The 21,866-nt window shown below is 40.4% G+C and overlaps 3 protein-coding genes across 3 annotated transcripts; 1 reads left to right on the top strand and 2 right to left on the bottom strand.

Moving 5' to 3' along the window:
* The first annotated feature begins 32 nt into the window (after positions 1–32).
* wbp2nl (WBP2 N-terminal like) lies at positions 33–5,290 on the top strand. The gene is made up of 8 exons (XM_012825927.3): positions 33–256; positions 1,188–1,296; positions 1,483–1,621; positions 2,138–2,230; positions 2,400–2,588; positions 2,856–2,939; positions 3,732–3,808; positions 3,910–5,290. Exons 1-8 carry the CDS (start codon positions 198–200, stop codon positions 3,964–3,966), a joined length of 807 nt encoding a protein of 268 aa, XP_012681381.1. The 5' UTR covers positions 33–197; the 3' UTR covers positions 3,967–5,290.
* Positions 5,291–5,996: 706 nt separating this feature from the next.
* Positions 5,997–12,498, bottom strand: LOC105898836 (heme-binding protein 1). The gene is made up of 4 exons (XM_012825928.3): positions 11,946–12,498; positions 8,507–8,645; positions 7,652–7,832; positions 5,997–7,499 (listed from the first exon to the last, which is right to left on the bottom strand). Exons 1-4 carry the CDS (start codon positions 12,021–12,023, stop codon positions 7,322–7,324), a joined length of 576 nt encoding a protein of 191 aa, XP_012681382.1. The 5' UTR covers positions 12,024–12,498; the 3' UTR covers positions 5,997–7,321.
* A 1,756-nt stretch (positions 12,499–14,254) lies between these two features.
* Positions 14,255–16,018, bottom strand: fmc1 (formation of mitochondrial complex V assembly factor 1 homolog). The gene is made up of 2 exons (XM_012825709.3): positions 15,655–16,018; positions 14,255–14,693 (listed from the first exon to the last, which is right to left on the bottom strand). Exons 1-2 carry the CDS (start codon positions 15,781–15,783, stop codon positions 14,490–14,492), a joined length of 333 nt encoding a protein of 110 aa, XP_012681163.1. The 5' UTR covers positions 15,784–16,018; the 3' UTR covers positions 14,255–14,489.
* Positions 16,019–21,866: the final 5,848 nt, after the last annotated feature.

The raw sequence follows: 21,866 nt of genomic DNA, 5'->3' as shown, positions 1-21,866 counted from the left end.
TAGATGAATGCGCCATACACTTGTTTCTAGTTTATTCGATTTCGTTGTCTAGGCGAGTCACGAGATGGAAATGATTACACAGCTGCTCCTGTGACGTAACGGGATTAAGCGAATGTAGGGCATTCAGATTATTTGACGGCCAGTGAACATACCAACGAAACACTAGCCAGCTAATCAAGGATTCTACTAACCCAAACATGGCACTGAATCGAAACCATGCACAAAATGGAGGCGTTATGATTAATAACGGGGAAAGGTAAAGTAAAACATTGCAGATGTCTGAAATCTAGTGTGTTACTACATGCCAGGTTGTTCGTAAATAGCTCTAACGTTAGTTGTAATTTTGGTTTCAGGCTGAGTTCGGGTTAGCTAACTAGCAGGGACTTCTCACAGTGCTTTCAAGCCTTAGTTTATGTCTTTATTCGTTAGATATATTCGTTTTATTTTTGAGACCGAGCAAAATGGGTATGTCTGAGATTGTCATACTTTTTGACGCATTTATATGTGCTCGAAGTAAAAAGTAAACCTGATTTTGTAACCTAAAAGTGGCCATTTGGCTAGATGACGCCTTACGTCAAACGTTCCTTCAGTGACGAGAAAGCAATTAAAGAAGATACTGGTCGAACATCATCTTAAAGCGGACATGTCTAAAGCTGTAATTTGTATATGTTTCTAAAGCTCTACATACTCCTAGCTACCTTATTTCATAAGACCTTTAGATAGCAGCTAACATCAGCTAGCTTTGTTTACGCCTTGTGTAAAGTCATTGCTTCTTTTCATTGGTTCTTTGGAGAGTCCCGTGACGTTTCTACTTGCTACGCTTCAATTACAAGTAGTCTGATTGGTTGTAATAATGCTGGGACGAATACAGGAAGCGAACTTTGTTGTCTTGTTTAGCACACAAACATTCTACCTCCGCAATGCTTTTGGTTTTAACTACAGGCGTCATTTAGCCGGCATTTAGACAAGCTAAACCCCTACAGTATTGTCAAATGATATTTACTAGATGAATAGAGTGTTTCTGACCAAATATCCTACAGTGTGGAGATCAGAGTGCCTTGATAATCTACTGGAAGGTCTGTGCTTTTCAGAGAAGAATTGTTATTGAAAGACATTCGAAAGCTAATATGTGTTCATATAGCAAACTGTAGTAAGAGTGTATCTAAAAACAAATGTTTCCTTCTCAGTGTCCTGAGAGACTGCAAAAATGTGGAGCTATCCTTCAATGATGTTACAAGCAAGACAGATTTACTCAGGGGAACCAAGAAGGGCTCCGTGTACCTCACACCATACAGGGTAAATTGATGCATTTGATGCAAAGTTTTCTGACCAATCATTTTTTTTTTCTATTAGTATACATCTACTTCAGATCTTCTGCCATATTTCCCCATAAAGGGTTTGAAGATAGGCTTTTGACTTTGCGATTTCTTTTAAGGTGTATGAGTATTGACATATATTATGGTCTCTGTGCCCTTCACATAGATGGTGTTTGTTTCCAGCAACCCAAGGGACAATCTTGGCTCAGTGATGTTCCCCTATTACCTGATTAAGGGTTGTAGTATTGAACAGCCTGTTTTTGCGGCAAATTACATCAAGGGCACACTCAATGCAGAGACTGGAGGTACTGAAATATACGGCTGTAACTTTCTTCTGGGCTGTAGGCCTATCAGATGCTTCATAGAATAAAGCTTTGGAAACTCTTTTTTTATGTATGTATCTATATACGGTGTAATTATAGATGCTGTAAGTAATGCTAGTGTTTCTTGGCAACTTCTGTCCCGTTTAGCTACTGTAGGAACTCCCCCCTTGTGTGGTGAAAGTTTTTAAGATTCTTGATCGGTTGATACAACCACACCATGTTGAAAATGTAGTCACTGGCTGTAGGGTGTGAGGAAGTACCATGAGCAGAATTAGCTTTCTCAGAGCATATGGTTTCTTCAAGGTTACCAAAAGGAAAGTTAGCCTGCAGAAGTGTCACTTAAACCAGATTTAAGGATCAGGGTGAAAACAGTTGAAGAGTAAGAGAGCTTTGTCAGGGCATGTTGTTTTGTGTAAATTTTCTTCTTGCAAAAGAAGAATGTCATGATGAGTCCATAACAGTCAAATCAAATATTTTGAAAACGTCTTTCCTGATAAGGTGGCTGGGAGGGACAGGCAAGTTTCAAGATGTCCTTCCCGAGTGGTGGAGCCATTGAGCTGGGTCAGCACCTCTTCAAACTGGCCACAAATGGTGAGGATTGTATGGTAATGTCTCGCTTCGCAGTGTTGAGATATGGATACGTGTCTGGACACGCTAATCCGTGATTAATGCCGTGTGTTTTTGTTTAGGCCAAGTATAATATCTTGGTAATTTGCTTTAATTTTTGCTAATTATAATTTTTTTTTTCCCTCCATCTCAGCATCTCGTGCCCCTCCAGCCCAAAATGGTGGTGCCTCATTTGGCTATCCATCGCCTGGAGCTATGAACGGCTATGGACCTCCACCCATGTCCATGGGCTACCCTTATGCACCCCCACCTCAGCAAAATGGTTTCCACCCTGGTTCCGCTGCACCACCTGGCAACATGGGCTATCCATATCCCACAGCTGGTACACATTGTTAGACGTTAATATGGGCAAATGGTGCAAGTGTATTCATTTGTGCCGTGGAAAAAAGTTTTAAGAAGTCATTCATGCAAAGATCCAAGTGGTCATGTCATGAATGATCAATTTCACACAACCTCTTGGTAGTGACGTCAAGGCTCGTAACATCAGACACGTGTATAAATAGTTTGTAATGATTAGTTTTGTTTACTCATTATGAGCACTGATGTCCCAGGCTCGTTCAGTGAAGCGTGTGTAACTGTCGTTCTGCAGGAGTGTACCCGACTGCCCCTGCCTACATGGCCCCCCCACCACCTTATCCTGGACCACCCCAGAACTGGGCTGCTCCCCCTGCAGGTCTGTCTCTCCGTCTCTCCTTCAACTCCCCATCTTCTCTTCCATTTTTCTCTTTTCCCCTCTTCTCTTTCTGTTTTTCTATAGTACTTGCATCTGTTCTCTCTTTCTATCTCTCGCTCTTTTCTCTCTCTCTCTCTATTTGCCTCAGTGCATCTGTCTGATTCTATCAGTCAGCAACTGAGTGAATGCCATGACACAGGGCAGGCAGCAAGGAAGGAGGGCCAGTGTCAAAAGAGCTACTTGTCAAATTAAAAAGGACAACCACACACACACGCACACACGCACACACACGCACGCACACACATACGCACGAACGCAAGAACGCAAGACAAATCTCCAGAAATCAACATCCTCCCTTATACCAGTGCTGAGGTTCAACAAAATGCAACCCTTCAAAGATAAAGCAAAAAAAGTTGAATGAAATTTCATATATATTTCAAAATGCACTCACACAGATAATACAGTTTTAACTGCATCAATCGTCACACTCTACAGAACCTTGCGTGTGGTTTTATGACATTTCCTAGATATGAAAATCTTAAAGTCTATTGTTAGATCTACATATGAAAAAGTCCATTGCTTCATCTGAAAGTGTAAAATACCATAGTCTTAAAAACTATTCTTCTTGAAACCTAGCCTATTTCTTCTGTCTTTGTCTATCTAAATGCTTATGACAGTATTTACTCATTAAGTGGTCCAGTGGAACCGTTTACTGTGTGAATGCATGAATAATTGATAGGATGTCTATTTTTGATCATACAATTTGTAAACTGGTCCTTTCCTGTTTCTCAGGCAATGCAAAGGCTGCAGAGGCTGCTGGTAGTGCATATTATAACCCAAACAACCCCCACAATGTCTACATGCCCATGGTAAGTATCCGGTCATCCCAAAACCCTTCAAACCACCATTTGTCACATGCACTAATTAACTGTGAAGTAAAATTTGATTAAAGCGTCTTTGTCCCTTGCAGGAGCAGCCACCTCCATACGCACCTTTTCCCAACTACCCTGAGAAGAAGAACAACTGAGACGAGGCCATTTACAACACATTCACTTACAATACATTAGTTTCCAGTTAAACACAGATTATTATTATTTTGTATTAATACTGAGCCAATATAGGTGTTCATTTGTGACGGACCATGCTGGCTAGAGTGCATACACATTAGAATACTTAATGCTGTTTTGGAGAGATAATCAATCATACTTGGATCACAGGCAAGTGTATGGAATGAGTTAGATACAATTACCTCTCTATTCACAACCTTTCTTTTTCTCTCAGCTCCTTTGACACAGTTTTACTACAAACATTTTTTTAACTCCATTAGATAACCAACTCTTGTATTAAGTCTATGTGTGGACTGTTCTCTTGCCTCATTGTGGGCCACTGAACTCTGCTTGAGAGAGAGCTTTTGAAACGTATTGTGTGGGAACTGTTCCTCTAAGTTCAGACATGGGAATGTGTGAGCCTGAAAGTATTTTACATTTTCAGCATTTGTAAAGAAAAAGAAGAGCCAATGGTGTCATGGGGATAATTTATAATGACCAATTTGCGTTATTCTGTAATGAATAATGTGACAAAACCACAATGATACTATCACTCTTACCAGTTATAGTATAAATGTGGCTGAGGTGGATGACTCCTCCAGCTGGGGGGCTTTGCAACATATAGTCTTTTTCTGATTGCTAGGGAGCCTTCAATCTACGTTCCAATGCACAGCAGCCTTTTTGTGACATTTTTTTATTTTGTATTGCCTAGGAGGATAACTCTGATCCACGTTTGACCATAGGATTTAGATTGTTGTGATTGAGAGTAGTGTGGTTGCATTACATGGCACTCCCAGTTCCTAGGAGTATGTCTTGGCGACCCTATCATATCAGGTTCAGTCCCTGACCTTTGCCCCTTTTTCAAACCACAGTGATGACTTCTAATCTTGTTAGAAATTCCAACCTCACTCTTTCTGTAATTACCACAGAGTTGAGTTACACGCACACACGCACGCACGCACACACACACGTATACGTACACAACACAAACACACACTTTTGCTTTGTGGTTGTGTCTTGTTTCACAGCCTCCTCCCAAATGAACTGCAGGTATTTATGCATAATTGAACTGGAGCAGTAGTCTCCTCCAGTTTATAAAGTCATTGGTTCCCTCACAGAGTTTATTTTGTTTTGTCATGGCATGACATAAACGATTTGGTGAAGTGTTAAAAAAATATGAAGTGTGTTTAACAAAAGCTCTTTGACTTGGCTTGTGTTTGTAAATTCTTTTATCTTTATTTTTAAAATCTAAAACTGATCAATATTTCTATAATCAAACAACTAATAAATGTATATTGAAAGTAATAATGATATGCGTGTGTATTTGGCTGATGTAGATATTGAATGTGCAACACAGACACTACACTCTTGGGTAGAAAAATTGAATTGTTTCTTTGTGTTATTCTTCCGTCACCCAAATATGCATGTGCCTGAATACCACACTCACTACTTTTCTAGGAAATATATTAATCAAGTCAACACAACATGATACATTTAAATGTATCTTTTGAATATTTTTTTTTTGAAGAAATGCAATGAAGAGCAATGAACATATTCTTAGTTTGGCATTAGTCTTGTAGGTCAGACACTTGAGCATTAGCATAAAGTCTGGCTTTTGTATGTCAACTTGGCCATAGAATTCCTACATTAAAGTAAAGGGTACCAGTGACAAACATGTAAAACAATCGACCACAGAGTATTACCTTTGCTTGATGGTTGTTCAAAAATAAAAATGCAATGACACCATATTGTTTCAATAAGCCAAAAGCTGTTGTGGTGCTGCTTTTAAAATACTTACTGGGTCAGTAATGTGGATTTGTATCCTGGTGCACTGACAACCTGGGAATGCTTATAAACTTCTTTGCCAGCCGATGACAGCAGCTCATAACCTTCACCAGTGTTTCCAGCTGTGTAAATAGTATGTATCAAATGACAGGAATGATATTGACTGTGTTTCTTATAATGCGACCATGACTACCATACAAAAACAACAAAACAAAAACCATACTCATTACACTGAATAACATATTTATTACCATATGATATTCAATCCATTGCTGACCAATATATCCAACCTACATTTTCACAGAAAATCACGCCACGTAGAGAAGTACTTGAAAATGGTTTCTAGAACCACTGTTCATTTATAGTAAATGACTCAAGGAGTACATTTACAGTACAAAAAAAAGACACAGCAACAAAGTCACTACACAGAAATGAAAAATAAACCAGTGAATAAAACCTACTTCTGGAAAGCACAAACACTGAAATAAATATCTGAATAAATGATTTGATGTATAAGAGGAGGCCCTTGCTGTTGTTTTCCAACATTTCATAATACCATTTCATACATTTGTACAATGTCTAGTAAGTCTGTGAGGTGTTTGTGACGCAGTTTGACAGAACAGTTAAACACATTTCAAATGACATTGCATCCTAAATCAACAATGGGCTTTGTAGAGTGTCGAACATTAAGATATTGATGATTTGCATGACTACGCACTTCATGTGCACAGAATAAATGTATTTGTTTCAGAGTTGACAACTTCTGACTCAAAATGAACCGCTCAGTTCTAGCATGACAAAGGGGTGAAAGAGGTGAAAAACACGACACTCTAGCTGGTGCAAGATATGATTGTTATCAGGGTCTCTGATAACACAGGTGTCATGATACTGCTGTCATTGATGCAACATTTTGTGCCTTCCAATACCTTGTAAAGAGATTTGATTGATGATTAATCATCTTGAAGATGATTAAAGGTATTTAGAGGCAGGTATTTAAAGTTACAATGTAATGTAACATCACATTTTTAAACAATAACAATATACAAATGAAACATTTACAGTCAAAATGACCCTTTATGAAGAATTTGTAGGACCTCTAACTGTTGGTCTTGAAGATAACTATTTTGTATAGCAGAATGGCATAAAAGTGAACTGTGTATGAAGGTGAACAAGTCCTAATTTGAATGGCAGACTCTAGCCCCCTCTTAAAAATGATAATGCATTGTGGTTTAGGCAGATGATGGTAATCAAGTCTCTTATTACACTATGATAGACATGCTACTCACCCATTTATGTTATCGCACTAGTTGAAAGGTAAATATGTAGCCCACTATTGTAGATAATACTAACTCCAACATCAAATGAATGTTACTGGACTACTAGTAGGTCTGTGACAATGAACCCCACCCAATCGCCCAATGTAGTACTCCTTGTGCTTCTTGGAGTTTAATCAGCCAATCCCACCCATTTCCTTAATATCCCTAGCTCCTCTCTGTCAGTATTACATGTTTCTAGTCATCCCTACTCCATGCTACAATAACAAATGGTAATTCAGGGCTCGTCCTGGATGAACCAGACTTCATTTCGTCGCCCGTAGGGCTTAAGTGGTGGATCATAGCTTAAGCAAAAGTACTGCTTGCGTTGATAAGGAGCGGTCTCACCAAGGGTGCGTGTCAAACGGGAAGCTTCTGAGCGATACTCTGTCTCTCCTGCGAAGCCCCCAAACTGCCTGCATGATTGAGACAAAAAGAGTGATATTGAAAATTATGAAATATAATTATTCTATGTCAAGTAGTATGCCAAAACGCTTTCTGGGATTATAGCCCCGACAATGTTTTGAAGTTCGTTTTTGCAACTGTCCTTGAGAGGTGAGATACCTACAGTGAATAGACGGTCATGCCTGGCCGATCCTCAATCTTGATTGTGCTGTCGGTTGGATCTGGTGGGCAGACTTGATAGCGGGAGGGAATACGAACAGCAACAACCAGGCGTCGCATCATGGCACCATCATCCCGAGGGAACACTGTGATGACGATTGGTGTTGTGTTTCCCATTGCTTCGCCTACAAGTCAATACCAACACAGTGGTGTCTAAGGGGAAAACCTCCAAATGAACCATGTGAAGGGCCCGCCGCGAGGGCTCTTCACAACAGTGAATCTCTATGAAGCTAAAGATACCTAAAACCTTCTACTAGAATGTCATTGGATGAATCTGATGAGACTCTTAAAGGCTTCATCTAAGCCTGGGGAACTGTGTTGTTGTGGGGTTTACATGGTTTACCTATATGGAAAACAAACTTGTATTCTTACAGTGCTACATTGTGAAATATTGTTGCTGGTTTCATTGAAGGATGCTAAAAAGCCATTGAAGAGTTGTTCTCTCTAAAGCTGATGCCCAGAAAGCATCTCCAAAAGTCCTGTTATCAAAGGATCAAAGAGTGGAAGCCACACGGAGAACCTCTCCCCATTGCTGAGATTCACCAACAGGGTTCTACAGAGAACTCCTCATTAAAGGGCTCAAAACAGAAACTTATAAGATTGTTCTACATAACCCGCTTTACTCCAATAGAGTAGACTGCAGAGATAAGCATTCCCTTGCTGGGAATGGTGTCTTTCTCAAGCAGTCTCACTGACCTTGTAACGTAGTGGTTTATGGCCAATTATGTGCTGTTATGGTTGGCTCACCTTCTGTGCTGTTATGGTTGGCTCACCTTCTGTGCTGTTATGGTCGGCTCACCTTGTTCATTGCTCCCCCCGAAGTACATGAGGAGCCTCCTCACAAGTTCGCCCGACACTTGATCGAATGTCCGCCCCTCGGAGCTTACGGTGGCGTACTTTCCACTGTCATACCGTCGCACCTCATAGCTGACCCCGTCCTGAGAAGGAGGCCAAGGGGTGAGGCCATGATTCACTACTGACGCACAAAGACAAAAACAGGCTGTGCCTCTACTGAAAAAAGACACCTTCAGCCAGGAACTAAAACAGACAGTAGTGCCCTGGTTTGTAACAGCGGTAAAAAAAAAAATTATCCAGCTGGCTGAACACTCAGACTGCTGTTACTGAGCAAAGCATCCGTGGAGGAATTGAAAAGTGTTCACCCAAATATGGCCTGGCATATAGAGAAGGTTACACTGATTTGATTACTGTTGTCCTGCCCGACTCATCACACATTGCAGGGTTTAATCAGCCTAAAGAATATAATGAGACACTTGTGATTCCTTCTGTTACATAAGCTCAGACACACACACACACACACAACAAACACACGTATTGACAACGCAGGGTTAATGTGATATGCACATCCTCACTAACATTGAACACTGATCATGGTAACTCAGTGTGATTCCAATGTGAGCAGCATCAGTAAGCCAACAGAGGCGTTAAACAACAACCGCAATCAAACAATTAGTGCATAAAATATGGAAAATCTGTCAGGACATTCAAGGGATTTTTGTGATATTCAGCTAGATTAAGCTGAATATGCAAAGCCCTGCAGTAAAACATTCCACTCTGTTAAGGGCAATTTGTCAGCAAAGTACAAAGGCCTGAAAACATCTACCAACATAGAGAATAACCAAAGTCATCAGGTACAAACACAGAGCCCTCAGCAAGGTTTGTTACACAGCCCTTGTAGTATGCACTAGATAATGGGGAAACAGGGTAGCCGTAGTTGACCTTTTCAAAATGTGTAAAACGCATTGGTTTAGGGATGATTAGCAAGCTCTAGCAGAAGAAGCCATGTGCGGCATGAGAAAGGCAGTTAAGTGGATGGAGGAATGAAGTAGGTGATGGAGGACTAAGACTGTTTCCTTGCAGTTATGAGACTTCAAGTGAGATATCATTTTTGTTCCTGATCACCTTTTTTGAGAAATACATATTTAGAAGCAAGGAACTAAAAATAGAACTCCAAGTGAAAAATTAAACACATATGTCTATTCTATTGTACCAATACCATTATGCTTAACTGTTACATTAAGTTAACTGTTACATTCAATATGAACCATTTCTTAACGTTCAAAAAATGGTGAGTTCTCCACTGAGATGAATTCAAATTATGTGGTGCACTCTCCTTGTGTGAAGTTCACCATACATAACAATCAACGGTATGTTAAACTTTTTCTCGAGGCATGATAATATAACAGAGTCATATGTGACACTTTACGACAGTTCTAATTACATAGCCTCTGCTCAGAGTTACTCTAGAGTTACAATTAGTGTGTATGCTCAACTGATGTCCAGAACCTCCTCCAGATAAGTATGCAGTGCTCCAGCTTGTATGCTGGTATGTAATTAATGTGGGTATGCTAATATTAGTGAGTCAATTAATAATTCAGTTCTGAGTCACTCTTTTCTTAGGTATCTGTCTCTCCTCCCATGAAAGTGTCCCCTTGGCAAATATATTCTCCAGTGGTTTGTCAGTGGATGAGAGGAGATTTTAAATCAAAGGAATCAGTTCACAAGTATTTGTTAGCCTTTTGCACTAACCTAACAGGATTTGCTTTGTGAACTTGTGCAAAACGTCTTTAAAATTCTAGTAAACCTATTATACAAAAGTGTATGTCCTAGACCATCAGAGTTACAGAGCAATATAATGGTGAATCATGAGGAGAATATTATAAATATGTAGAAGTTTTGGTGCCACCCCTGAAGCCAAGAGAGCCCTTTGGCAACTCAGAGCAAAAAGGCTCTGTAACACTCAAAATTGAAGAAGTGAACTTAGAAAGGCCTTGCATACATCATGTGTAGCTTTTTGGTCCAGGCTAAGGGTGTGTTAAAACAAATTTAAGCCACAGAACATATTTTAGTCAAAGACCAAAATACATTTTCGGACCTGAGGCAAAATGCACTGGCTAGACACTCCATCAGCATTCAGTGTCTTGTTTAATTAAGCGTATTGGGTGTCAGGGTCAAAAAAGGAGAGATCAGGTGTCCGTTTGTGATTTCAGATCTTCCGTGGTCACTTGTCAAGACCCTAGATTTTTCTCCATTGAATATCTTCCTCTCCAATACAAAGCAGCAATATTGGCATGATTTCAGGTTTACATGTGTTTCAGTTTGGCCTTTCTGTAATGCCTACCAAGTGTGACTCTATTTAATTACCCTTGTGTTAAAACTGATGATGCAGATTAACTTGCGTGATCTGCTCTCGGCAGAAGTGTTTCAGCTGGAACTGCATTTGGTCAGAGGACAACAAAGGTGTCAATCTGTTTAATCAATAGAGGTGGTGATTAGGAGACTGTTTATAAGCTAAGAATAACCATTCTTTTAATATACTACATGTGTAAATGCATGCGTACATGCATCAGGAGTCCTGACCACCTATACAGTACATATATGTAAAATGGCAATAAGGTCCTGCCTCATTTAACAGCACACATCAGTGACTTCAAAAAGCCTTTTTCTCCTCCAGGCTTTGCCCCACAGTGCTACTGCTCACACACGACTGCAATGCACAGGCAACCACCTAGCATGTTTTCCTGACTTCCACAAACAACTATTTTCTCTCTCTGCCTCTCTCTCTTTCTCTCTAGGATTTATTGACCTTGACTACTGATGCACATTATGTGGGCCAAGGTCAGTGTATAGTGTAGAATAACAGCGCTGCTGATGTCATGGCCAAGACCTCAGACGCACGTACATAGTTAAAAGTGTAAACTAAGTAGATGTGTAATGACAATGCCAATACAGACACCATGGTATATCTGCCACCTACTAAAGGGGGATGATATAAAATGACAATATTTTCAACAATGTAAGAACCATGGCTGTTGCGCCACTTTCCACATTTACAGGTGAGGAAGGGCTATCATATGATCATACATCTTCAAGAGTAGGCTAGGCGACAAAGGTTACGTAAGGTTAACTGGTAATTGAAACCGTGGACTACTGTTCAATAAGTAGGGATACGTTACCATTTGGGTTATTAATTGCCACTGACTACAGAACAGAAATGCTACGAAAGGCATCTAGCAATTAAAACTATTTAACCAAACGGCATCTAATACAAAGAGACCGGAAGCTTCTGATAGTAGTAGGCTATTGTGAGGATCGGAACAAACGCACAAACGCAGCTTCAGCACCACAGTCACGATTTCTCCGCTTATTCTAGAAGTGAAATATGCGTGAAATAGGAGTAATCATAATTTCCACTGATTGTCGAAGGGAGCAAAACTTACCTTAGTCTCCGTGCTGAGTAATTTGTACTCAGTTTCCTCAGTGGCCCCAAAAAGCGAATTCTTTATCATTCCAAACATCGTTGCCCTTATTTGTTCAACTCCTTTCGAGTCAGAACGTTTTCAAATTTTAGTAACTTTCCCCTTAAAAGATCGCCCCGCTCAAAACGCGCTATTAGATGATGCCGGAATAGAAATCTTGGTAATCATAAATAATAGAGTTATGCGCCTCTCTTCCAATTTACCCCTCTCATTATAAGACTAAATTATCAGTCAACCCTAACTTCGTCTTTTCACCGCCTCCGTAGGTCTTTCAACGCGCACTTGGTATTGTCGACTTACTGAGTCCAGTATTGCTCACACTCTTTCTCCTCCCTCACTAACGCAGAGCGTCAAAAGTGTCATCAACCATTCTTGATTGACCCCTTTTCAGCACCCTAACCACTGCTAACTAACCACAAATCAGCTCTATTATACGTATTTACATGGCAAGACAGAACATTTATTTTTCTTGTTTTGCTTACATTATTGTCTTTAGGGTAGGCTACTCATTTTTTCCTGACGGATAAATAGGCTAATACATTCTCAGTAGGTAATTGATTGCTCTGCAAACAGAAGGTTCAGGTTTTGTATGCTATCGTCTAAAAAGATAACAATGAAGGGAGACTCTGGCAACCTTATGTTGCTCATTAGCTTAGCATCACCTCAGCTTCCTCTGGTACTAGACTGTGTTATTGTTGACCACTTGACACTATCCTTCAGGATGTCATAGTGTATCACCATTCATTAAATGCATGTGCGTGTGTGTACAGTTGAGAGTCAATGACGCGCATGTGCAAGCGTTTCTCTTCCCCTGTGTGTCACAGCACATTGCATAGCTGTAGGGTCAATCTATTTAAACTCACACTGAAGGCAATATTAGTCACTATGGTGTGGCCAGAAGAAGGGGGTTGCTGTCTAACACATACATAGTTATCCAAGCCTCATATAGCTCATTGCTTGAAGTGAGAGAGATGAGGCCGGCACAAAATGTAATCCACTAGGCACTAGTTGTATGGACAACTTTGTCCTCAAACATGAACTCAGTATGACATAAGAGGAGAGGGTTTGGGGGGATAATGTTCATGCAGGGGGACTGGCCGTGAAGATGAGCAGAGGACGACAGAATGACACTGACTGCTCCCAGAAGGAGAGAGATGTCGCTTCCACTGAGGGACGAGCGGAGGGCAAGACGGAGGGAGGAGAGATACCAGGGAGCCCCTCCAGCAGCACAGCTAAACAAATCAATTTGATGTTGCTAAACAACAGAAATCCTTTCTGATGGTGAATTAGCACGCTGGCGAATGACCCAGAGCAAGGTCTCCCTCTCTCTCTTTTTCTGGTGCCATGAGGAAACAAGGAGAAAAAAGGAAGCAAGGGAGAAATCTGAAATACCCAGCCACTTCTGGATTTTGATATTGTTTTGTTACACCTTCAGAATCAGAGCAAAAATATTTAATACAGATTAAGCAAACAGTTCTATCCCAAATAACCAATGCCACATACACACGTGCCCCCTTTGAATAAAGCATCACATTGCTCTCAGCAATAGAGTGTTTCTGACTTACATCAACACGAGACATTGCAGTATTACTTTGGCGGCGTACCCTTTTAAAAAAACATCCTCATAATTTAGTAGTGACTGTTTCCTAAAGCTCACAGTGAACATTTAAAACCGTGTTCTACCACAGGGCAAACATGTCTTTTAGTCAAAAATTCCCTAATACCAAGCACAGATTCCCAGCTTTGTTTTTGATCAACTGTCTATGAAAAAAATATAACAAAACAACCCTATAATCTCATCAATTAAAAGCTGATCTTTTCCCTCTCACATTTGAATGAAGTGAAGCGTGTTTAATGCTCAGAAAGGTCAGCACACACTGTGTGTGCTGCAGTGGGTCTCAGGAAGCCAGTTCCTCCCACACATTGACTCTAAAAAGGTTAACATGGGAACTGTGTCTCTGCACCTGGGGAAATAACCACTCACACAAAACAGACAGTCTTAGATGTAAGGATGGGTTTGCTGTATGGTAAGCAGTAATTGAATACAAACTACATCTAGCTTTATATTTTCTTCATGTTCTGTCTGCTCAAGAAATACCGAAGTATTTACACTGAAAGAAACTTATTTCACACTAGTTATTGTTCGCCCTTTGACTATTGCCTCTTGAAATACGCTTGATACACATTTTAACACAGACTAGGAAATCGAGATTCAAACTTCATATAAATATGTTCACTGTACAATATGTTTGAAATGAGAAAACAAGCAATTCAAGTCGTTTGTCCTTTAATCTTTCAATGACATCAAGAAAAGTATTTACAAATGTATGTGATGCCTTTTACTATGACACTGATGAAGACAAGTCTTTATTTCTCTAGTGGATGCACCTGAACCCAACATAACATTCAGCAATGCATGTCTCATTGTTCATCTCAGAGCTTAAAGATGGATGTGGTCCATTCATGAGCTTGCAGTGAACATGTTTCTCTGTCACCTTTGACCTCTCATTTTTCCCAGCCTTTTCCCCCAGGCTGGGTGGGCAACCGAAGGCCCACCATGCCTGCCACCTGCTCTCGGCTGCGCTCCCCCTTTACATGGTAGAGGTTGTGGAGAGCCATGTGTTGCCTGGTGGAGGACAGCAAGCACAGGTAGGAATGGGAGGCGTGGAGTGCCTCTTGTTGGGCCCTGCAGTACCTCTCCCCTGTTACCTAAGCAGGTGAGAGAAATCCACAGCTTGTTCAGTTTGTTCACACACAATGAATGAAAATCACAAACCGTCTTGGGTCATTACATTTATGTGTGGCTGTATGTGGGCAGAATATATGAAGACTTCTGCCTGAGGCTTATGCCCAAACACCACACAGCTCATCCCGTCTATGACTGGCTGCACATGCGATCAGTCACCCATATGTAATGTACACAGTGAAGCAAATGGGGGGGGAACAAAAAGAAAGGACAAACACAGAAGTGACATCTGATGTAAAACCTCTATGAATTCAAAGAGCTCTGAGAAATGAGGAGTGATAGTTTAGGTTTATGTCACTTAAAATTATTTAATTATTATTTTAGGGACATTACTTTCCATGGTGATATAATGGGGTTAAGAAATGTTAAATTAGTTAAAAGCACTGCACTACAGGGATATCAACTTCAAATTCATTTTGACGGTGTAGGGTCAGGGTTAAGGAGAGAGTAAGAGCACGCCGTCGCTGAATTTTATCGCCAAAATATATCTATTGACACCCAGGATACCCAAACACATCAGTTAGCGAGCAAGCTAGCTTTTACCAGGGCTAACGATGCTCGTGTGGGTACTGTTGCAAGACCAGACAGCCCACATTTATCAGTTCCATCGAACTATACATCTTGTGATGGTATTTCACAGACGTCTAATTTTAACTTGCTGTCTTTAGTCACGGTCACCTTGCTAAAAGCGAGTTGCATTCGTTACTACTTGCTTAAATGCTTTTATCATCACTGACCAAGTAACACAACATGGCTCACGACATACACTTTGTGCTACTTATGATTAAGGTTAGGGTAAAAAAAAGATAACGTTAACGTTACACATTTAAGTTGTTGTGAGTGGGAATGGCATGGATACTGCAGATTAGTATTAGTTAGCTATCTATATAGCTGCCTAGCTAAGTCTACATCCATCTGACATACCTGATTTTTACGAAACTGATCCAAAACATAATTATATGCCATCGTCTGTTTATATTCTGGTCCCCTCAAAGCTCGCAGTTCTTTCAGTATACCACGACATACACGCAGAGGTGAATTCAACGACGCCATGTCTTAGATCAAGGTGTTCCAGTGGATATGTGTTGTTATCGTCCGCTAGGCTAGTAGCTTAACTTCCAACTTCCCCGTAGAGAATCTTTTAAAAAAATATTTTAAAACTCAATTAAGACACTCAAACTCTAACCCACTCAAACAGCACTAGCTGAAAATCAATCCTTTCAATAGTACAGATATAAGCAATTATATCCGATAGTTACATAGCCTAACTTCTTCTCTATCTTCTTGTTTTATGTTGGCAAATTTGGGTAACGTCTCCGCCACCAGGACGGGAGGGTATGGTGACGCCTATGGGTGACTGTAGCTACACAATCGTAGTCCTTGGGGGATCGTAGTCCCTCACATTGCGCATGCGTCATTTTGCGACACTGTCGACAGCGAAGCCGCGCATGCGTCACAACCACAACGACAGATGATGGAGAATTCAATAATGGAGAAAAGCGACGAAAGCCAGTTTTTTGAAAACATGGCCATTTATTTAAAAACAAAGGAGATGTTGCCTCAGTGGACAAAACAGATGAGGTGGAGGATCAAAAAGTCTATCCCCAGTTTCGTTTTGAAGGGTACGTACGTTGTACAGCACAACTCAATTTATTACTCACACCGTAACTTCTTTTTATGTCCAGCTTTAACTAGTGTGGTGTCCGATCACAATTACCGTGAGGTACCAGAAAATGTCGAAGTGGAGACAGCCGATTGTAGAGTATTTCAGTAAGGTTTATTGAAGATGCTAAACAACAATATGAGAATGAATTCGAAGACGCTCTGACAAAAATATCTCCCGCTTAGGCATTTAAACTTAACACTAACACTCCCCCTAACGCCTCCACTGGCTGACTGCTCAACCAATGAAACCTATGACCTCCCCGTTGACTCCACCAATCAGAAACCTATCATAGTACCTCGAAGACCCACCCTTTATTTATCATATGACAAAGCAGCCCCGTCTTCCCATTCAAATAATACTCCTAACTCCTTTGTTTTATACTGAATTAGATAAACCCATATTAAACCTACTCATTTACTACTAACATTCCTACACTAGCTAACCGAGCTAATTCCGAACAAACAAACAACAGCAGTAAAATGAAGACTGCCAAAATAGACTGAGCCAATTAGCTTAAAAAGGGTGAAAGGTGGAAGTAAATACAGTACAATATCAAATGCATTATGAGGAGCTCTTAAACCAATGTCCTACATGGCCCTGTTCATATCCCACTGTATCCTGGTAGATGAGAGACTCTTTTACACCGGCCCATCACAAACCTTTATGAGAATGGTGACGATGACGGAGCAGGAGAGGACAGATGTGCTCACGGAGTGCCATGACCGGAGCAACCACAACGGGGTCAGGGGAATCTGCAACCGTGTGGTTGCCAGTTATTACTGGCTAACCATTACACAGGATGTGGAGGCCTGGGTAAGAATTATTCTGGGATATGATATTCCATGCAAAGTTTTCGCTGCTTTTGACCCATCTGAGAAGTTGGTGTCACAAACACGCACACACACACACTCACACTGAGAGTTGTAAGCTCACAGGTGCAGACATTGGGATACAACCCTGTCCTCTATCAATTCGCTTTTATGTAAACTGGTTTCTGATATAGGTCAGGTGCTGTCATGCCTGTCAGGTTAATGACCCAATCAAGACTGTGGCACCCGTCCTCCACCCAATAAAGGTAACATTTTGCTGCCATTAACTTTAGAGTAATATGCACAGTCCTCCATAGAACATTGTTGTGTGTGATGCCAAAGTGATTATGCTACACATGGACATGCCCAAGTGCCTCTTCTACTGAAATCACAGGTGAATGAATGCTGGAAAGTGCTGGGGTTGGACCTGGTGGGCCCCCTCACAGAGACGGAGAACCACAATCTGCACATATTGACCATAACAGACCTGTTCAGTAAGTTTGTGTGTAATGTAAAAATGTAGCTGCTGTCAATGCCGCAGTAGTTATTTCATTTTTTGCAATTATACAGCTGAACTACGTACTGGACAGAAATGGCCCACCCACTGAAATAATAATTAAAGATGAAAAGACTTTCCTCACCAGAGAGGACTTCTGGACCCTTGGCTGGAGCCAGTGTCTGGAGTCCAATGTGAGTTTCATGGCAATTATTTCAGTGTACTGTGGTTACAGTTGATTACACAAACATATATGGCTTTTGAAATATGTTTTTTTTTTTTTTTTTTAATAATAGATTGGAAATGCCTGTTTGAGGGTGATCGGTGAGGCTGCAGAGAGAAATGTATGTGTTTTAATTACGTTCTTTTGTAATTGATCTCTTTTCATGAAGTATGTAACCTCAGATTTAATTTTGGTTTTATATTATTTCAATGAACAGGGGAAAAACGTCCACATTGTGGACCTTTATGTGGTCCCTACGTGGAAACTTATGGACCCACTGCCGACCCTGCCAGTAGGTTGGAGACATGTTTCTAAAAGCATCAGAGATGAGAAAATGTTATGTGATTAAACCATTAAAACCTGCTTTTGCTAATGCAAACAGAACAACCTGGGTGAGAAGGATATTATAATCTTTCCTGCTTGGAGCAGACAGGATGGGGCAGCTGACCACTACCTCCTCTGTGTTGAGTATAATTTTCCATTTTTCTACCACTTTAAGAATAAGATATAAGATATGAGATTTTTATATTTTTAATGCGATAAAATGTAAGAAAAATGTGTTTCGTTAACCTATTGCAGGTCTTATTGGTAGCTCAGCGGCAGGTGTTGTACCTCGACTCTCTCAATCCTAAAGGATTTGGAGACGAGGCCTACAGAAACGTATTTAGGTTGTGATAATAGCAATAGTTTTTGGCTTTGTTCTATGGCCAAGCATGTTCCCAGCCCTCACACATTCCTCTGAGTTCCAGAGGTGGTCCTGTTCTACCACTTACATAACCCATTAATGACCAGAGACCAGAGATATATGTTTGTGATATTTCGAGTCACACACAAATTCAACTTTAAAATATGGCATGGTAGTTAGGGTAGATATGAGCAACAACAATTCTTAATTTGGTTTCCAATTTTAGTTTGTCATTAATGGGTTAAGAACACATAGGAAAAATCCTAAGAAATTTTGTTCAAGCCAAGTTCCGTGGCTGGTTTCCCCGGTAGCCTTGTTCCCAGGCTACAAAACAATATGGTCAGTGTTCTTACTGTGTGTATGCCATTTCATAGTCTATTTCATATCTATTCAATAGAAAAACAATCAATAAAACACTTACATTTGGTCTGTAGCCCTATTTGGACAACCATAGTGATGTAATCATTGACTCTTTTTTTCAGACAACCATTAAGATCCTGGAGAGCGCAGGAATCACTCGATTCCAGGCAGAAAAGAGGATGCAAGGAGTTGCCTGGAACTGAACTTACTTTATGCACTACACATAGTCTACATTACTGACGCGCATGACATTTTATTTTACTGTTCTTCTCACATACTGACTTTTGTACATATTTTGTAAATAAACAAATTATTGTTAAAACGTTACCCGGCGGTGTCTGTCTTCCCTATGTCATGGCTACTGTGAGCTAGGTAGTCGTGACACATTAAAGTGTTGAATGAAACCATACACCCTACTTGAACACTTGATGCACTTGATTAAGTTATAGAGGAGGCATTACTGACTTGTGATAAAGCAATGATTTTGCCAATGTTGTGACAAGGTCATCAAAGGTGGCTCTCTTTTGGCCGAAGGACACATTTAAAAAGTAGAAGTGATATATGAAAGCAGAGGTGATAGTTTGTTTTTTAAACTTCATGTTTATTGAATTATTATTTACAGTGCATTCATTACTACTAACAGTAAAACAAAATAGTTTTTGGAAGAACACTGTTCATTAACAAATATTCTTGGGAATATCATGATCAGAGTAATAGCCCAGACAAACAATAATAAAGATCACACATCCCGATTGTGTAGCTACAGTGACGCTAGAGAGGATACTGTGTTCTAAAATATTTGGTGACGCGTCTAGGTTATAGTTACAGAACATATCTGAAATGGTTTGAATTTAAATAATAACAAAAAGTTGACATAATTTGCTTGCAACCTAACGTTTCAGACGGAAGTCCGTCAGCTGCAAGCGAGGTGCTTCTGGCTAAAGGCCCCGTCACACCATGACGTTCTGGTCAACGTTCTCTGAACTTTCTAATCGTTCAATTTCGAGCGTTCTAGGGCGATGTGGACACATCTGGCGTGTTACTAACGAAATAATTGCGTAGGACTGACACATGACTAGCGTAGGACTGACGCATGAGGAGTGTGTAACACCGACCAAGTGACGTGTCACTGGTCCGCGACAAACGTGTGCTGACGTGTCACTCCAGCGCGACAAACGATAAGTCAACCTTAGAAGAGCGTGTTAGGAGTGTAATTTACGTGTGAATAATGACAGAAAAGCGTTTTGCTGGCGTGTGGGTTTTATGGTCAAACGGGTATAAAACGCTGGAAAATCATAGTGGATTCAGTTGATCTGAACAGTGAACATCATGCCGCCAAGACCACGAAAAGGTGTGAGGGGGGCTTCTGCTACTAGCGCTGCTGCAAGTAAGAACAATACAAAGCCTCTTTCACTAGCAATGTCTTCGGACGAAGATTTACTGTTATTATTACTGTGATTTACGAAATAACAGGCGTTATTCCTGGGGTTTTATGTTATTAAAATAAATGATTTAAATTTGACACTGAATTTGTGTTTCCCAATGTTTATTATTAGTAAACATCAACACATCCACACACATTGTCCATGTCACAAGAGTCTTCATATCATATCCATCTGCCATGGAACAGCACCAGCTATAACAGTGCTCAGCTATGTTCAAGTTCAGTAGGCTACATCTACTTCATGCTGGCTCAAGCAAACATATACCCTCCACTCCGCTTTTCGCTAGATTATGCAATGACCTTGCATGACATGATAGCATTGAATATGTAGATGTATAGTGCACAGAATAACGTTTGCAATGATGTAAGTTGCGTTTGTTGATCACGTATGGTTAATAACATATTAATTGTAGAAGGGACATGATAAAATCAAGATCTTCCCTTGTATTGGTGAAAAAACTTCCGCCGATATCTTCCTACTAGAGATGGGTTAGGTGCTCAAATTTCCCTGGATCAAAGAGGACGTTAGTAGGCATGTCCAAACTAAAAAATCACGTCTCAGGATTGCTGCGCACATAAGTTATTTCGGGTGCATCAACTGTACTCAGTCTACCCTACCCAACGACTGACTATGGTAGCCAAACGCGTGCAAAGTTAATAAAACGTTCCACGAAAGTTCTCCACCGTTTAAATGAAACGTTGAAGAACGCTGATCTCCATGAGAACTTTTGTGCATGTTCAAAACTTTTTTTTTGGACCAGCGTTCTCCTCCGATCACCGACGATTACCGACGATTACAGCGTTCACCAGCTTTCACACAAAGCTCTTCTGGCGCAATTCCAGCGACCATGGACGATTACCAACTTTTCCTCTAACATCATAGAACGTTGACCAGAACGTCATGGTGTGACGGGGCCTTAAATGAGCAGCCTGCAGCCTAGGATATTTATAGGGGGCAAAAAAACTGCATAAAATATGTGTTTTGTTGTAAGACTATTGGAAGCTTATTTTCTGAGTTGAAAGTCAGAATTTCTTAAACTTAAAGTTGACTTAGTTTAAACTTAAGGGCTATTTGTTCAAATGGATGACACGAATGCTCTGGAATTGGGTATAATAATGAGAAAATTGTTTGTCTGTTGGCGCAAAATGTATTGTATTAGTATTCGTAATTTGAAGCGACGTGATTGTCAACTGGGTCTTTATATCCTTTGTGCATGAGGATCTATCTGGAAAGGTTTTGTATGTCGTCGCAGCACTGCAAATCAACGAATGGAGTCCTGGTGGGAAACGGGTGCACAGTTCTGTATGAATCCTTTCATACAGGATTCAAAGTAATGGTCATTTCTCTAGAGATTTCTTGTATAAAAGTCTCATCCAGTTCTGTTTCCTCAACCTTGAAGGAACCAGAAAGAAAGGGTGGAGAGGAGAAGAGAGAATTAGAGACAAGCCTATA

This window comes from Clupea harengus, chromosome 1, assembly GCF_900700415.2.
Source record: "Clupea harengus chromosome 1, Ch_v2.0.2, whole genome shotgun sequence".
NCBI classification, from domain to species: Eukaryota; Metazoa; Chordata; class Actinopteri; order Clupeiformes; family Clupeidae; genus Clupea; species Clupea harengus.
This window is presented reverse-complemented; position numbering and strand designations above follow the sequence as displayed.

Coding starts and splice junctions, on each gene's coding strand:
- wbp2nl (XM_012825927.3), top strand. CDS start 198: ATGGCACTGAATCGAAACCATGCACAAAATGGAGGCGTTATGATTAAT. Junction 1,297..1,482: donor TGTACCTCACACCATACAGG/GTAAATTGATGC, acceptor CCCTTCACATAG/ATGGTGTTTGTTTCCAGCAA. Junction 1,622..2,137: donor ACTCAATGCAGAGACTGGAG/GTACTGAAATAT, acceptor TTTCCTGATAAG/GTGGCTGGGAGGGACAGGCA.
- LOC105898836 (XM_012825928.3), bottom strand. CDS start 12,023: ATGTTTGGAATGATAAAGAATTCGCTTTTTGGGGCCACTGAGGAAACT. Junction 8,646..11,945: donor TACTCAGCACGGAGACTAAG/GTAAGTTTTGCT, acceptor CCTCCTTCTCAG/GACGGGGTCAGCTATGAGGT. Junction 7,833..8,506: donor CGGGGGGAGCAATGAACAAG/GTGAGCCGACCA, acceptor ATTGACTTGTAG/GCGAAGCAATGGGAAACACA.
- fmc1 (XM_012825709.3), bottom strand. CDS start 15,783: ATGGCGTCGTTGAATTCACCTCTGCGTGTATGTCGTGGTATACTGAAA. Junction 14,694..15,654: donor ATCAGTTTCGTAAAAATCAG/GTATGTCAGATG, acceptor TCACCTGCTTAG/GTAACAGGGGAGAGGTACTG.